Source organism: Cricetulus griseus (genome assembly GCF_003668045.3).
Source record: "Cricetulus griseus strain 17A/GY chromosome 1 unlocalized genomic scaffold, alternate assembly CriGri-PICRH-1.0 chr1_0, whole genome shotgun sequence".
Lineage (NCBI taxonomy): Eukaryota > Metazoa > Chordata > Mammalia > Rodentia > Cricetidae > Cricetulus > Cricetulus griseus.
The window spans coordinates 230,158,351-230,175,237 of NW_023276806.1; the positions used below are offsets into that span (position 1 = coordinate 230,158,351).

At 51.0% G+C, this 16,887-nt stretch overlaps 1 protein-coding gene across 2 annotated transcripts; it reads right to left on the minus strand.

Moving 5' to 3' along the window:
- Window positions 1–10,012: 10,012 nt before the first annotated feature.
- On the minus strand, window positions 10,013–16,469 carry Brd2 (bromodomain containing 2). 2 transcript variants are annotated; one of them, XM_027388722.2, is made up of 12 exons: window positions 16,331–16,469; window positions 14,863–15,166; window positions 14,085–14,222; window positions 13,586–13,724; window positions 13,263–13,477; window positions 12,799–13,173; window positions 12,270–12,398; window positions 11,855–12,097; window positions 11,488–11,750; window positions 11,092–11,396; window positions 10,800–10,922; window positions 10,013–10,708 (listed from the first exon to the last, which is right to left on the minus strand). In XM_027388722.2, exons 1-12 carry the CDS (start codon window positions 16,354–16,356, stop codon window positions 10,572–10,574), a joined length of 2,397 nt encoding a protein of 798 aa, XP_027244523.1. In that variant the 5' UTR covers window positions 16,357–16,469; the 3' UTR covers window positions 10,013–10,571. The 2 variants fall into 2 exon arrangements, with proteins under 2 accessions (XP_027244523.1, XP_027244524.1); XM_027388723.2 differs by lacking the exon at window positions 16,331–16,469 and adding an exon at window positions 14,482–14,574 and having other exon boundaries at window positions 14,863–15,004.
- Window positions 16,470–16,887: the final 418 nt, after the last annotated feature.

Here is a 16,887-nt window from a genome sequence, read left to right on the forward strand (position 1 = left end):
AGCAGAGCATTGCTTCAGGTGGACACTCCTTCTGGTGGAGGAGGGTCCAATGCTCAGGTGGTCACTCCTTGCTGTGCGGGTGGGTCTACAGCTCAGGTGGACGCTCCTCGAATTGGAGGTGCAGATGGAGCTGAGGGTCCAGTGGTCTTTGTAGTATTGGGGTATCTCCAACCGAGAAGTGGCAGTTGATGCTGGCTAGGACACAGGTGCTCTTTCCCAGAGGAACTTTTTGCGATAACTTCTGGACGCTGCTGCTGGAAACCACTGCTGTCGTTTCGCTCGGTGATCACTCCTCAATCCTGGGCCTGAAGCTCGAGCAGCATCCCTCTGACGCTGCTCCCGGGTCTGAGGCTCGTGGCTCCCTTGACGCTGCTCCCATCTTCCTCTGCTGCTGCTCTTGCTCGTGGTATTTAAAGGGTTTATGTCCCGGGGCTGGAGGGGGAGCAGGCTCTTAGGAGCCACAGACCGCAGTGCACTCTGGGCTGGGAGGGTCTCCCTCTCTTGCGTTCCAAGGCGACCTCACTGACGTGGTTAGTAGTAAACGGGCTTCGGGAAATCCAAAGCCAGAAGAGGAAGAAGGGCCTCTGAGGAGATATCGATGTCGCCTTGTGTTCTGCCTTATAGACCCCACTCCCTCTCCTTGCAGTCATCCCCACTCTCTGTAGGAGGCAAGCACCGTTCAAGTCATTTAGCTTGGCTGGGGTCAGAGGGCCTGTGTAGCTTGGGGACTCAGTGTGATGCTGTATGATTCTTTCCCCGGCACCTCTACCGTCCAAAGCAAATGAAGACTTGCCATGACCGTGGGACAGACAGCGCAGTGCTGGCAAAGGCCCAGGATGCTTACCCCTTTCCAAAAATGACTTCTGTTGGTAATTTGGCACACAATGGGGCGATGCTGGAAATGTCCAGGTTCCGGGGTTACTGAAGAGATCTGAATGCACTTCCCTCCTCTGCCTCAGCTGTGTTGTTCCAGTGTCATGGAAACCCCACCGCGGCCAACCAGGCTGTGTGAACTGGCACTGCTCCTCACCTCCCTCCACTCACACTGGCCTCAGAAGACTCCCACCAAGATCTTGACACCAACGTCTGCGACTCGCCCTCCGCTTACATACACTTCTGTGGTCGACTCTGAGTGGCTTCGCTGGCCACTTCTGCTCAACAAGCCCCTGCTTCTGGTGTCCAGCTCTCACTCTCCCAGTGCCCTCCTGCTTCTGGTCCGGACTCTCACTCTCCTGGTATCCTATGGGTCTTTGGAGACAGGCAGGTCTGTCTCCTCAGGCTTCTTTCCTCTAGCTTCCTGATGATGCAAGCCTGTAACCCAAGTACGAAGGATGCGGAGGCAGGGGGATTACAAGTTGGAAGGGAGGGACCCTGAACAATTTATCTAAGTGAAACCTTAGATAAAATAGGCAAGACTGGCCACTTGACCTCAGCTTAGGACAACTACCTGGGACAGTTGGGGATTTGGCTCCATCTTGTGGCTCAAGATTACCTTATACACTAACTGTCTCCAAAGGGCGTAAGCCTGACTTGGAGTGTCGTCTTGGTGTTTCTGTTGCCTGAAAGCTACCTGCTGCCTCCCGGTTCCCAGGGCTCCACACCCCTCAGACCCTACTGACTCCCGACTCCCAGTTGCCATTTATTCCTCCCCTTAGGCCTTTAGCACATGGATCTGCTCCAGGTCTCTCTCTCTCTCTCTCTCTCTCTCTCTCTCTCTCTCTCTCTGTCTCTCTCTACACACACACCACATGGAAACGGTAGTCAGGGGGGCTGCTGTGTGTTCAGGATTGCACCCACCACGTCATACCCACAAGGTGGTGTTTCTTAGCACTCCCTCCACCCCAGCCTCGGGCTTTTGCAGACTTCCAGCCCCTGTTCCGTGATGACCCTTAGGCCTTGCACAGGTTAGCAGCTACGTGTCACTTAGGGCTGAGTCAGTAGCAGCTATGAATCTGTCTTGGACATTGCCTACTATGAACAGTGTCTTCTCTGGCTGCAGGTAGAGCAGTGCCAGTCTGGGGACATAAATGCAGTCAAAAGGCAGCTTTGCTATATGACCGGTCCTCCCTTCCCCTGGGGCTTGAGACCTCCTGGGACATCAGATTCCACCTAGGCATACTGTACCAGGTATGCATAACTTCCTGTTGACCAGGCCTCAGATTCAATCAGAAAGCTGTTGGCTACCTGCTAAACAGCTCTGCTGCTATTGCACCATTGGGCCCTATGCTATACAAGGCCCAAGCTAGGCAAGATGCTCTCCCTTTCCCAGCAGCTCCAACAGTACCTTTTGGCATTATGAATGCTAGCCGCCAGCTGCCAGAGAGGATGCACTCAGCTCAGCTCCAGCTTGTTTTACTTGCACGCTGTATTCAAAGTGCACTCCGGGTCTTCAGCAATAGGGTCTCCCATCTAGTTCTGGCGGGTGACTGTCCCAGTCAGCTTTAATCATGAACGTGACACAGCCTAGAGTCAACCCACGAGGAACGCCTCCACTGACAATTGCCTAGATCTCAGTGGCTGTGGGCCAGCCCTTGGGGGATGGTCTTGGCTGTTAATTGATGGAGAATGGCCCATCCCACTGGGGACAGTGCCATCCCAAGGTAGGTGGTCCTGGATGGAGCCAACAAGCAGCCTTCCTCCTCCAGGGTTTCTGCTCTGAACTCCTGCCCTCAGTTCCCTCGATGCTGGACCGTGACTGAAGTACAGGCCAGAACAAGGCCTGTGCTGCTTCTGGTCAGGGTTTCATCACAATGACAAGAGCCACCCAGTCTTGAGAGCCTATTGGGGCTTCCTGGCCAGCAACACACAGGGAAATAGCCCACACTTGGCAAGGGATTTTGACTTAGCTATGGTTTCTGAGAACAGCACTATTCATGGTATGTCCACGCTTGCAAAAACTGGTTATATCTTTTAGTTAGATCATAAAGTGGTTGGGTTTTTTCATTTGTTTTGTTTCTCAAGACAGAGTTTCTCTGCGTAGCCCTGGCTGTCCTGGAACTCACTGTGTAGACCAAACTCACAGAGATCTGCCTGCCTCTGCCTCCTGAGTGCTGGGATTAAAGGCGTGAGCTGAGGTGGCCAGGACTGTTCACAGAGAAACCCTGTCTCGATAAACAAAAATAAATAAGAAATAAAGGCATGTGCCATCACCACTGCACCACTGCAGCAAGAAAATGGTTTTTTCTTTCTTCTTCTTTTTAGTAAAGTGGTTTTCTATACAGCTTTTCCTATGTCCTCAGATTTGGTTGAGTTTTCCCCAACCTCCGCATTTCCCTCATCCCCTACCCTAACCCTACTGCCATTCCTATTTTAACCTTTTAACAACTCTGTACCCTCCCCCGCTTTACCATATGACATGTAAAAGTTTACTATCCCTCTCCTATCTATCTCCCAGGTAGGAAACCACTTGGTGCTCACAGAGGCCAGAAGACCCTGAGTGTCAGATCCCCAGTGACTGGAGTTACAGATGGTTGTGAGCAGTCATGTGGGGGCTGGGAATAGACCCCTAGATTTATGGAAAAGCAGCCAGGGCTCTTGACTGCTGGGGCATCTCTCCAGTCCCGTAAAGATTTGTTTTATTTTAATTATGTGTGCCAGAACAGGCCAGAGGCATCAGATCCCTATGGAGTTAGAGTTATAGCAGGCTGTGGGCTACCCAGTGTGGGTGCTGGGGAATCAGACTGGGGTCCATTGCAAGATTCTACTGCTGAGCCAAATTTATTTTATGAATCCAGATAAAGATTTGTGTGTTTTACTGAGAGAGGGTCTCTGTGTATCTCTGGCTGACCTATTCCACTGTGGACTATACTGAACTCGAACTCACAGAGAGCCGCCTGCCTCTGCCTCCCATGGGCTGGGAGTAAACTCAAATACAGCCTTTTAAAGTGTAGCATGTCCTTGTGGTCTTCTGAATGTTTGGCATATGCTGTAAAGCTTCTCTCTAGCCTCTAAACACCTTGAATTGGGACATCTCTCTTTTGTTTACTTTGGCAACAGTCTGTCAGTTTTGTTTACCTTTTCAAAGAGCCAATTCTTCCTTTCACTTTCGTTTCCCTTGGTTTCTGTCCTGCTTGTTTGACTTTCTCCTGCTTTTCAGTTTGAATCATGGTCATTTTCCCAACATCTCACCATGTTTGAGGCCACTCTGATTTTGTATGCAGGCAGATTTGAAACCTTCCAGTTAGGAAGGCGTTCATCGAGCCCCCCTAAGCTTTGGTGTGTTTTCATTTTTTCTATTCTAGTACTTTAAATTTTCCCTTGATATCTTCAACGACCTGCTCATCCAATCTTGAGTTTTATTTCCTGCAGTTGATTTCTAGCTTTGTTCCATGATGGTAAGATAGAGTACAGGAAATAATTTGTTTTCCTGTATGTGTTTAGACTTCTCATTTTAGGGTAAGTCCCATGGCCTGCTGAGAAGACCAGGTTCTGTAGCATTTGGGTGAAAATTCTGTAGCTGTCCTTTAACTCCAGTGCTTAAGTTTTGCCTGAATAACCTGTCCCTTGATGCCAGTAGGGACTTGAAGTCACCCGCTATTGTGTCTTGGGGTTAATCTGTAACTTTGCATCTAGTAGTATTTGTTTCATGGAATTGAGCACACTCCTGTTTCTTCCATGTAGAATCCTAATCCAGCTTGATGGGTTGTTCAGTATGAAGTGACGTCATTCCCTCTGAGTTTAGTTTGAATGCTGTCTTGTTGGATATCAGAATAGCAGCTCAAGCTCGGGGTACCTATGTCCATCCTCATCCTTGATGCAGGGGTGTGCTCCTTGGATGCAGCAAGCGGGGAGAGGGCTCATGTGTTCCGATCCCCTCTGTGTCTTTTGATCGGGGAACTGAGACCACTAATATTCAGTTATTTAAAGCTGTGTACTAATTGTCATTTTGCTGGTTTGTAGTGTGAGGTGTTTTCCTAATTCTCATTTAGCTACTGTTAGGTCGTCTTCTTTTTCTATTCTTTATAAACAGGGTGGAAACCCTGACCAAAGTTTCCTCGACCTCTACCCCATAATCCACTCTTTAACAGACAAGAGTCCATTAAAGGGTCTCAAGAATTTATTTAGGTATAAGATAGGGGCAAACACTCACTGAAACAAAACAGATTAGACACTGCCACAATCCAGCTGCTTGCTGTGTCCTACCATTCCGCCCAGGTACCAACCGTTCCTTGCTCTGGCTCCTACCACCCATTAAAAAAAAAAAAGCAGGCCTTTCAGGGATATCAAATTAAAAGATGTAACAAATTAAAAAACGACTAGGCACAAACCCTCACATCAAGGCTGGGTGAGACAACCCAAGCACAGGCAAAAAAGCCAGATACTCACTGTTAGGGGTCCCAGAAGAACACCAAGCTAAGCAACCATAACATACGCTGAGGACCTAGCTCAAACCCATACAGGATCCGTGATTGTCACTGTGAGTCCTGCTGTTGGCTCCGTGGCCGTGCTCTTAGCCTCATGGCCCCTTAGATGCCCTCCTTTTCCGTGGACAGTGCTCTAATGAGCTCTGCAGAGCTGGCTGTGTGTCCTAAGTTCCTTCAGTCTGTTTTTATGAGGGGCAGGTTCATTCCTCCCTCAGTTGTAATTTGGCTTGGTATGGTCGTCTAGGGTGGCAGCTGCGGTTTCTCAGAACACCCTGTGACATTCTTTCAGTTTCCATTGGAAAAGAAATCCGCTGCTGTTCTGACAGCCCCCCTCTCTTCCAACTTTCAGTGTTCATTCTCTGGTCTGTTTAGTGATTTGACCACGCCGACACAGGAGTTTTTCTCATTTATTTGGCGTCTGTCATCTCTTGTATCTGGATGGGGATCTTTTTCCTCTCAAGCTGGGAATTTCTCTTACAGATTTTTTTTGTTTGTTTCTCTCCCCCTCCCCCCCAGACAGGGTTTCTGCCTCCCGAGTGCTGGGATTAAAGGCATGCGCCACCAACGCCCCGCCTTCTCTTACAGATTTTATTGAAGATATTTTCTATGCTTTTGGTATGGAATTCTCCATGTCCACACTTTATAGGTCTGGTCTTTTTATGGTGTCCCAAAGAGCTCACATGTTCCACTCAGGTGTTTCTCAAAATCTACCATTTCCTAGATGGGAAAAATCCTTTGCCGTATGTTCCAGAACCGGTGTCCCAGCCTGTATATGGGCTCTTCCCACTGAGCTCTGACATGTTGAAATGTCTAGTTTAAATCCCTGAATAGATTATAACCATTTTGAACTCTTTGTCTAGACTTTTATCTCATTTAAGACCATTACTGTGGGATAGGTAAATTGGTTAAGACATACAGTGTTGACTTTAACAATTTTGTAATAATTTTATTTTTGCCTTAAACAGGAGGAAATACCTTTAATTTCATTAATTAAATATGCACATCAAATGATTTTTTTCTGCAACTGAGTTCTAATTCCTTTTCTTTTTGTTTGTTTTGGTTTTTCAAGACATGGTTTCTGCCTCCCAAGTGCTGGGTTTAAACACATATGCCACCACTGCCTGGCCTAATTCCTTTTCTATGTTTGAGATTTATATCGCCAATTCTAATCAGAAAACCAACAGGATTAACAAAAATTAATAGCAAAGGCACAATGTTCCCCAGATCTTACTACGACTTCCTACAGCCGAGCTGAAGCATCAAAGGGGGCTTCTTCAGCGATGCTTGTAGAACAAGTCCATTCTGTTTGTGCCTTCCTGCTTAATAGTTTGTTAGCTAAGTTCAATTAACTGGGCTTGGTGAAAAGTCCTGACCCCACACAACACTATTTGGAGGGCCAGCAGGATGCTAGTTGCCAAGTCTGGTACCCTTATCTCTGGGACCCACACAGGGAAAAACCGATTCCTTCAATGATTCCAACCTTCACCTCCACCACCCCCCACACACGACTGTAATTAAACAGACTGTGTCTCTCTAGCCACACCACCCCCACAACCTGCCCCTGCCCTGAATCTCAGTGTTTTTTTGCTTATATCTGGGGCAGAAAGTTCTGATACAGAAAATGACTTGCCCACTTAAGTGTTTCCTTGTCTCTAAAGTGGGGCTTTGTACATTGATGTTAGCTACAGAAAGTAACCATGGACTGCCTGGCAGGCAGGTCTCTAATCCCAGTCACCAGGGAGGCGAAGGCAATAGAATCACAGGAGACTCAAGGCCAGCCTGGGAAATTCACTGAGACCCGGGTTAGCCCTTTTCTATAGTCTATAGTTCAACCACTGGTAGTCCCTTGCCCCCCCAGATGGCCAGCAACAGCAGTTAGAGCTCTCTTTCTCTCTCTCTCTCTCTCCCCCCCACTCGGCTTCCTGGATACTTCTACAGCACCCTTTGTTTATAGACGCCACTGTACTCCAGTGATCAGGACAGGAGCCTTCAGTGCAGGCTGCTGTATCAACTACCCTCGGCTTCCACTTGCACAGCTGCTCTCTGTCGTGCCTCAGCTGCTGCCTCGGTTTCTTATTCTTTCCCTGACCTGAGTTTTCTCTTGGAAAGACATTGGGGAAAACCAGGGTGGAGCTCTGTTTTGCTGAGAGGACTACTGAGGCTAGCCTGAGGGAGACAGGTGATGGGTGTCCGTAACAGATGTGTGACTAACGCCACTTGGTGAAAAGCCGTCTGGAGCAGAGTGCAGTGTAAGCAGAGGTTTAGAGACAGACACTCTCAGGGCTGAGGCATGGATCTGACATCAGAAACTTATACAGATGGTTAGTTCTGGAAAGTCACGGGCACAATCAGAAGCTAGAACCACCCTCGGCATTACGCTCCCCCAAATCAGGAATATAGGACCGAGTGGCACATGTGTGACCCTACACTTGCATTTGGGAAGGGAGAGCAGACCACCCCACCTCCCACCCCAGGAGAGACATATCGTAGGCAACTCTGTTTCTGAAGAATTAACCATCATTCTCCCATTACTGGTAAAGATGCCACATGCTGTTTCATTCCCATGTGGCTGTATCTCAACTGAAAACAAGCAAACTCATCCCAGCACTCGGGAGGCAGAGACAGGTGGATCTGAGTTCGAGGCCAGCCTGGTCTACAGAATGAGTTCCAGGACAGCCTTCCTGTGTGATGAGAAACCCTGTCTGGAAAACCTAAAAATTTCCAAAACAGAGAGAGGGTGTCTTTTGTCTAGTATTATTAATGAGAAACTGGATAGAAACAAGAAATAAGATATAGGCAAGGAGATGGTCACTTTGCAGGGATCCTCTCCATCTACCTTCTCAGAAAAAGATTCAAGTGGAAGTCACAAGCTCACAAGCATGGCCAACAGACAGCACCACAAATCCTCCCCTCGGGTAAGTACCACAGGCCTGCCTCTTCCCATTCAACCTGGTGGAATAGCTGTTCCAATGTCCTAAGATTAGCTTTGATCTGCTGCCTCAATCTGAGTAGCAGAGATTTAGCATGTCCAGCTTAAGTGTTAGTGCACAGCAGTAGATTCTGAAGCCAGGCTGCCTTGCCAAGCTGATACAGGGCAAGCTGCATCTTGTGCCTGGAATCCCATCTAAGGTTACCATGACAACCAAGTTTTGGGCCCAATGCTTGGCACACAAAATGTGAACTACCAGTATTTGGAGAAAAATGCAAACCCTTAAGCAGTGACCTTGGCTAAACCACCCTTTTTATTGAGCTGCCACCACGATGACTTGTGCTGCTTTGGCGACTTTGCCCTCTATGGCCCTTTCCTCTGCCATCTTCAGTTCCTCCTCCTGGTCACAGACACCTGTGATGTCTCACCCCTTATACCTGGTGTTTACAGCCTTCCAATGTTAGTCCTTCTAGTGTGCACACTGAGGAACAAGCTCAAGGGGCCTTTGTATAGGATCAGCTCTACCTCCATCCCAGGCCAACCTGCCCCTCAGCCACTACACATAGCAATCTCTAGCCCATCGTGGGGGTTTTCCAATGCACACCAGGGTGGCAGGCCTGCTTATCTAGGGGAAATACGCAAGTCCAGACACTTGCACAACATCTGGGGGATAGCAGGACCTTTGGCCTGTCCAGAAGGGCAGTGAACCTCCCAGCACTGCACAGGTTTCTGCCCTTTCTTAGTTCTGCTCTTAAGTAGTTGGCATTCGTTTTAAAGAGGTATAACATACCAGAAGTCAACCATCAGTCTATGAGCAGAGTAGGGGGATAAAACGATCAACAAGCCATTTCTAAACCTTAAATGCAATTCCTTTACCACCTCCTCCTCCTCACAGAAAACCCTTCTAACTCTTTATCACTGACTTCAGAATTGAGCGTTATCCCTAGGGTTCAGCAGTGGAGTTGGAAACCATCAGCTAATTTACCCAGTTGGTTTTCCTGCTCTTACAGGATGCAAACCACCACTGTTTTTTCTCACCACCTCCACCCAAACTGTTGCTCAGGAGTCCTGTGTCATTGCTGTTTTCCTATCTATCTCCACTTCCAGGTGTAACGTGGCTGCTGGTCACACCACAGTGGCAGAAACAATTTCTTCACTGTTTTGGACTCACCTTTGGAAGCCTCTACTGTTCAATCTCTTTTGGTATAATGACCTCTTTACTGTACCAGAGCCCTTTTCATAAACACCAGTTCCTCAACTTGGGACTATGGACTTGAAACATCAAAAATTTTAAGGTGCGGCCAGCTCATATAAGGCAGATATAAATGCCTTATAACCTAGCTGAAACTCAGCCTGCTAAAAACTACTCCCCTGCTGTTAGTTGTGTCTAGAAAAACACCAAGCATCAAGGACTTTATGGCCTACCTCTTCCTCGCCTAGTTTTAAACTCTGGAGTTAGTTAATCCAAATGCCCCTCACCTTTCCACTCAGTGGCATCTACTGTAGCACAGCAACCAATAAGGGTGTACTCAGTGGTGGTCCTTACTTGTCCAGCATGTTCAAGACCACGCACTCCAAAGACAGACACAGGAGCCAGTTGGGGGATTACAACTAATGGTGACGCTCGGCAGGCCTGAGACTGATCCACTGTACCCCAGAGAACAAGCCTCCCAGCAATACTCTGAATCCCACAGGAACAAATCTCACTAAGAAAACTAACTCAAAACTTCAATAATATCTTCTTTATTTACAAGTTAGAATCAAGAGAAAGAAAAGGTAGTCCAGGGGGCCAAATGGAGAGGTGACTAAAATCCCCAGGCCCCAGATGGAGTGAAGGGAAAGGGAAGAGTAGAAAAGAAAGTCAACGTAAAAAAAGGAGCTCCCTCTCCTTCCCTCCCATGGAGGCTGGAGGGAGGGCCGTGGTGCTCCCCCTCAGCCTCACCTAGCTTCAATAAATTAAAACCTCAAAACAGGGCCCTTAGAAGTGAACAGGACAGCTGCGGCCTCAGGAGGCCTTGTGCCAGGCCTATGCCCACTCCCACCCATACCCTTGCCCCACCCCCATCATCCTGAACAGGGACACTCCACCCTCGGGTGGTTCCCAGTAGGGCTTCAAGTCAGTCTCGTTTGTCCATGTCCCTGCTTTCCTCCCCCCTGCAGAGCCAGCTCTCCTATGGAGGGATGAGATGCAGAAGTGTCACAGCAAGGGGAAGTGGTGGGGAAGGGTGGTACAGGGGTCCGGTCCTGCCGAGCCTTCCTTTCCCATCTGGCCTGGCCCCTTAGCCCGAGTCCGAATCGCTGGTGTCTGAAGAAGATGAAGACGAGGACGAGGAGCTGGAATCTGAGCTGGAGCTGGAAGCGCTGAGCCGGGACACTGCCACTTGCTGCGTAGACGACGTCTCTGTTTTCTCGTTCGCTGTACAGAAAGGTAACATGTACTTTGTCAACAGAACACTCATTTGCCTCAGTGTTCAACTTAAAGCAGTGGAGAGGCTGCAGAGACTCACCTTTCTTGGGAGGTTTTTTGGTGGAGTTAAGCTGTCCACTGACGTCTTGCAACCGCTTTTCTAGTTCCCGCTTCTTCTCCAGGGCTAGCTCCTCCTTTGTCTTCCCCACAGGTTTCTTAATGGCTAGAGGAGGAAACGTCAGGAGATTCGCTATATACTGCCTTCAGTCATCCAAGAGCTGCCAAGTTCCATTCCTGAACAGGAAGCGGCCCATCACGAACACCCACCCCACCCCACCCCTCTGCTGTCCTCAGAACCGCAGGGTCAACAGCCAACCTCATTGGATACTCACTGTAGGGCTTCCGGGGTTTCTTTCGAAGGCAGGATAAAACGTATCGCTCAAGCTCCCTAAGTGTGGATGGCTTGAGTGTTTCAAAGTCAATCTCAATTTCTTCTGGGTTTGAATCACGTAAAGAGGGCTCCCTGGCTTGGATGATATGTACAACTCGACCTAGCTTCTCCCCGGGTAACTTATTGATATCCAGGCTTAACTGCCTCTTTTCATCGTAACTCATGGGCCTGCTTTCTTCCTCCTCCTCCGAATCATAACCAGCTGGCAGGACAGGTGGGGCTGTCTTTTGGGCCTTTTTAGGCAGCCTATAGGCAAGAGAATAAAACTGCCAGTGAGCTTACTAAGGACACTGACTTACACAGCGCCCCTGTGATAGGCGCCGTCCTTCAGACTTACTTGTTGCTACTGCCTCCAGAAGTCCCAAAGCCAGGGTGGCCTAGCGCAGCAGCACCGCCACCCCCGCCACCCCCTGCTTTCTTAGGTTTCTTGGGCTGAAGTGCGCGAGGCGCCCGAGGCCCCTCATCTTCATCCATCCCAACTCGGCCCCGATGTTTCTCTGCCTTCCGTTTCTTCTTCTTCTCCTTTTTCTCCCTCTTGCGCTTAGGCTTAGATATTGGGCCCTGGGATAGGGCAGCCAGTTGTTCATGGACTGCCCGAAGCTACACAGGAAAAGAAGAAGACAAAACAAAGTCAATTAAGATCAAGAAACACAATTGGGACCAACAGGCCCAGGCTCTTACCATACCAAAGCCCAATGCGACACCTGCTCCTGCAGCTCTGCCAGGCGATGGGCCCTTTCTTCCTCAGAGTCCGAGCTTTCGCTCTCCTCCTCATCATCTTCATCCTCCTCTTCCTCCTCCTCAGAGGAGCTCTCACTACTGCTCTCCTCACTCGAAGACTCTGAGGATGACTTGGCCAACCCAGGAGGCAAGGCGGTAGACACAGGTAAAGGCCCCGGTTCCAGCGGCTCATCTGGCATCTTGGCATAGCGAAACTCAAACACATCCTAAAGACGGGGGGACTGACTCAGAACCCTGTTTAATGCCCAGCCACCCAGCACACTAGCTCTAACTTAGGATAAAGCATGGTCAAGTTTCCATGGTTTGAATGTACAACACAAACTAAATCTCTCCCTACAACCGGATACTGCGTGAACACACGACAAGTCGCCCACTCACCTGTAGCTTCCGTGCCATGACCACAACATCATGGTCAGGAGGATTGTACTTATAGCAGTTGGAGAACATGAGCCGCACGTCAGCAGCGAACTCCTGTGCGTCCCGGTAATCACGATTCTCCATCTTCCGCTGCAGAAGGAGGCAGCGTGAGAAGCTGCACACGCAGCAACTCCTCTCTCCCTGCCAACCCGACTCAAGAGCAACAGTGGGGATGACCTTAAGGATCTGTGCCCTGGGGCTCAAGTGTGAAGTCCAAGGATTTGGGGTAGTTTTGAAGAGAGATCTATGTCTAGAAGAAAACATTTCTAAGTGACCACGGCCACCTCTCCCACATCACAGCTCCATAACCCAACTCTTAGTGCTGCCGAATAAAATACAAGGACCTCACAGTATGTGGTCTTGCACAATTTTATAAAGCAAGACACCCAGAACGCAAGTCTGCAGTGAGCCCTAAGGACGCATGGGTGTCGCTTCATTTTTATTGCTCCCTGAGCACCGCGTCTTCCCATCTGCCCCGTGCAGTGGGTACCTTGACAGTGCTGAGGTCCATGGGGTGCTTAATGATGTCGTGGTAGTCGTGGAGGCCGAGGGCAGAAGCGTCCACGGGTTTATAGAAGGGCCAGGCATAGGCAGCGTGCTTCTTAGAGAGCAGCTCCTTCAAGATACCGTTGCAGTGCTTCAGCTGTTCCGACAGCTTGCCTTTCTTAGAGCTCTGATGTTGCTGCTGTGAGTCAGGCAAGTCTTTCCGTGGGGGTTTGATTGGACGGCCACTCTCTCTACGCATAGGAGGAAGCCGGGCTGCCTTTGGCTCAAGACTCCCAGGGGGACTAGCTGGGGAGCCAGGAGCCAGCATGGCTGTAGGTGTAGGGGTGGTGGTGTCTGCTTTCCGTTTAACGCCTTTTTTCTGTAGAAAGGTTGGGGGGGGGTGTCACTCTGGGTCCATTCCCAGTAACGCCCTTTCCTCCCAGGTTCCCCCACTACCTGCTCTATTACCTTGGCAAGGGGCTGAGAAGGAGGAGCTGCTGATACAGCGAGGAGTGGGGGCCCAGCAGAATGTAGGGACTTAAGAAGGGGAGAAGAGATGACTGACGGGTGGGGAATGTTGAGGACAGTGGTAGGTATTTCAGGCGGTGGTGTATACAGGGCTGTATGCGACACAGAAGAAACAGCAGGCACCTGGTGGGCACTGGTAATACTGCCCTGGAGTGCTAAGAACGATTAAAAAAAAAAAAAAAACAAAAGTGTAAGCTTTACTCATTGTCACCTGCACAACGTTCTCATCTTTATGCCACCTGCACAGCTCTCCCCGTCCATACCTGCTAACTTGGCCCCCTTCTTATGGCTGTTCTTAGGGATGGTCACCACAAGCTCTTGTTCCTCTTGTGGCATTGAGGCCACTTTCTGTAAGAAGATCTTTTCCAGGGTTTGTGCCATTAGGACAATGTCATCGGTGGGCTGCAGGACAAACACGCAGGTTCTTAAGTTACCATCTCTTAAGGACCCCCAGCCCTAGGGCATCACAGTTCACATCCCTATCACTAGAGCCAAGGTCACCCCCAAACTGCAGAGCTCATGAGTTAGATCCCGCTCTTCACAGGCCTGTAGAGCTTTCTGACAAACAGAGCCACCATCCTCAAATATGAAAGTGTTCTACTTAACAACCTTTAACTACAGCACTTCTGTCAGGCTCCTCTCAGCCCTCGACTAGCGGACAGCATTTCCAGCAGTACGAAACTAAAACCCATCAGAAACAAACAGTACTGACTGTCACTAGCTGCCATTGAAATAGAAAAACCTTAAAAAGCCAAAACTTACCTTGTTATAAATATAACAGTTGGTAAACATTGTATTAAAGTCCTGCATACATTCTGAGGCAGCCCAGTAGTAATTGTTTTCAAGTCTCCTCTTGATAGTACCCATGTCCATAGGCTGTTTTATTATTTTGTGGTAATCCTGAAGAAAGATACGCTAGGTCAGACCACAGGAAAACGCCTATTCTAGGGCAACTACTGACAGGCAGGCAGACAGATACAGCCGCGCGCACACACCCTACCTACCACTAAGGAGTACTCCCCATACTGCGGCCCCAGTTGAACTCTGGGTTAGAAAAACTAGAGCAGGATCTTCTAATTCCCACAAGGAGGTCCCTGCTGCCTTTCTCTAGCCACCCACCTCCCACCCATTCTGGAAGCTTCCCGTCCTGTGACATTACCTCTGGGGATGGCTATCCATGGGCTGCATGAGGGAAAGGAAGAAGCTAAGAATTTTGGCCACCGTGGTCCTCTCCCAACCAGGGGTGGGAAATCTGTAAAATGGAGCCAGGGCACAAAAGTTAAGGAAGGGACACATGGAGGCAAAATGAGAGATGCCAAGATAGAGGTAACAAGCACAAAGGACCAAGAATCCAATACCCTGGTGGCTATTTGCCCTGAAGAGAATGGGGATTCCCTAGGGGCCGCAGCACCTACACTAGGTAGCCCACACCCAGGCACACACACACTCACCCAGGCACACGCACGCACGCACGCACACATTCCTGCACAGCCCCACACCTGCCCGGAGCAGACCCTAGCTTGCTCTCTCTCTCACTCACCGGCAGACCCAGCTTCACAGCGTCCACAGGCTGCCGGAAGGGCCATGCAAACTGGTGTTTCCACAGAGCTTTCATCACCACCTTGTGCAGGTACTGCAGCTGGTTCGTTACCCGGCCTGGCTTCTTGGGGTTGGACACCTCAGGGGGTGGTGGGTTGGCAGGGGTCAGTTGTAAAGCTGGCACAGAAGCCATTGTGGGGCTCTCGAATCCCTCGTACAGCAGAGAAGGCTTTCGAATCCTTTTCCCTGGTGCTGCTGCCTCTGGGCCCAGCCCCAGTAACCCTGCATTCCCTTCCCCAGGGAGCCTGCAAAAGGGGAAGCAGAATTAGATGTGATAATGACATGAAGACCAAGAAAGTCGCTAACGTGCACTAAGCAACAGCCCTACAGTCCAGGCCTTGCTGTCTCGGGGCACACATGAAAATGAACGGCAACCAGAAGTCAACCAAACCACAATGGTTGCCCATCTTCATCTAACTCATAACATCCTCGAGTTTGAAGAGCTGCTTGGTCAAAATACACACAAAAACCAAGACGTCACATGACAACTGCAGCCTTATGGGGAAGAATGGAGCAAAATTGGGCGGAGCTATGAAAGTGAAGCTTCATCCTCGCTAGGGATTTAATGGTTGCCATGGTGGTTCAGAGAAGCCAGTAAAGAGGAAAAAGGGGGTGGGAATAAACTCCAAAATACGACAGCTAAGAATTCATCTTGGCATCTTTCAAAACCTTTGAGTTATGAGCCACACAGTAGGAATCAAACACTAACCCCAAAAAAGACACAAGCGTCTGTCAGACGTCCTCTACACTGCCAGACCTGCAAAGTATCCCTAGAAAAGTCTCCTTCAAAGCACACCCTGCAGTCAAGGTCAGCTAGCCCCCGTTTTGATAGCATGCCCCGCTACAAAGACAGTGTCGCCAGCAATCCCCCGGTAGGAGACCAAAGGCCAACGGTGGCCGCCGTTAGTGTCCCCGTGGTGGTGCTCTATTCCAGAGCAGGTGCTCCAGTCTCATTGTTTACATCTGCAGAGGTGAGCTCAGCCGTGCCCTCTCCGTTACCCACACACCCACCACCGTGGAGGAAGCAAGCACCGTTCGCAGGCATCCATCCCCTGCGTGTGCAGGAGGGAGGGACCCAGCCCTACTCTGGGAATCCTCCCGCTGTCACCATGGCAACTCTCCGGACACTCAAGTGACCCAGGCGCCCACAAACGCGATTGACAAGTCACGGCCGGAGCCGCACACGAACCCCCGCCGCCCCGGCTGCGCGGACACGGACGGGCGGCTCAGACGCAGTACCTGGGCCGCCGCCACCGCTTCAAAACCGTCGCAGCCCCCTCCGCGAGCTCGCGTCAACAGCTGCGGCGCGGAAGCGCGCCTCGCCCGCCCGGCCTCCCGCCCGCCGCTGCCCCGAACGCCGCCGCCGGCCGCGGCCCCTCCCGCCCGCCCTGCCGCCGGCGCAGACGTACTTGTGGGGAGTCACGTTCTGCAGCATCCTGACCTCGGGAACGGCCGCCGCTCAGCCGCGTCAAGTCCGGGTGGCCTCGGCTCCCGTCACCGCCGGGCCCCGCATAACCCGGGACGCGGGGGGAGGCCGCTGCCCTCGGGCCTCCCGCGCCGCCCTCCGCACGGTTCCGCCGGCGGCGGCGGCAGGAAGATGGCGGCGGCCTCGGCCGGCCGGCGAGCCCCCGGAGAAGGCAGTCTGCCGGCCCGACACGGCCCCGATCCCGGACGCCGCCGTCAATTCCGCCCGCCGCCGGTCTGCGGGGGTCCCCGCCCGCTGCCGCGGCCACCGCGGGTGACGAGGGCCGCGCCGGATGCCCGATGGAGGCGGATGAACACCAGCAGGGGCTTCAGGGAGCCGCCGCCGCCGCCTCCATCTTTGAAATCCTCCCGAGGGCGGAGTAGAGGGGTGGACGGACGCCGAGCACTGGGCGGGGCCCGAGAAAGGGGAGCTGCGGGGGCTTCTACGGGGTCTGCACTGCCCGCCGGGGCGGCCGCGGGCCGAGACGGAGGCCGCTTCCGA

Excerpts from the sequence above, each read along its gene's own strand:
- Brd2 (XM_027388722.2), bottom strand. The coding sequence starts at position 16,356 with ATGCTGCAGAACGTGACTCCCCACAA. Across the intron at positions 13,174-13,262 it reads CTTCTCAGCCCCTTGCCAAG|AAAAAAGGCGTTAAACGGAA; the intron begins GTAATAGAGCAG and ends ACCTTTCTACAG. Across the intron at positions 11,751-11,854 it reads TGGCAGAGCTGCAGGAGCAG|CTTCGGGCAGTCCATGAACA; the intron begins GTGTCGCATTGG and ends TTTCCTGTGTAG.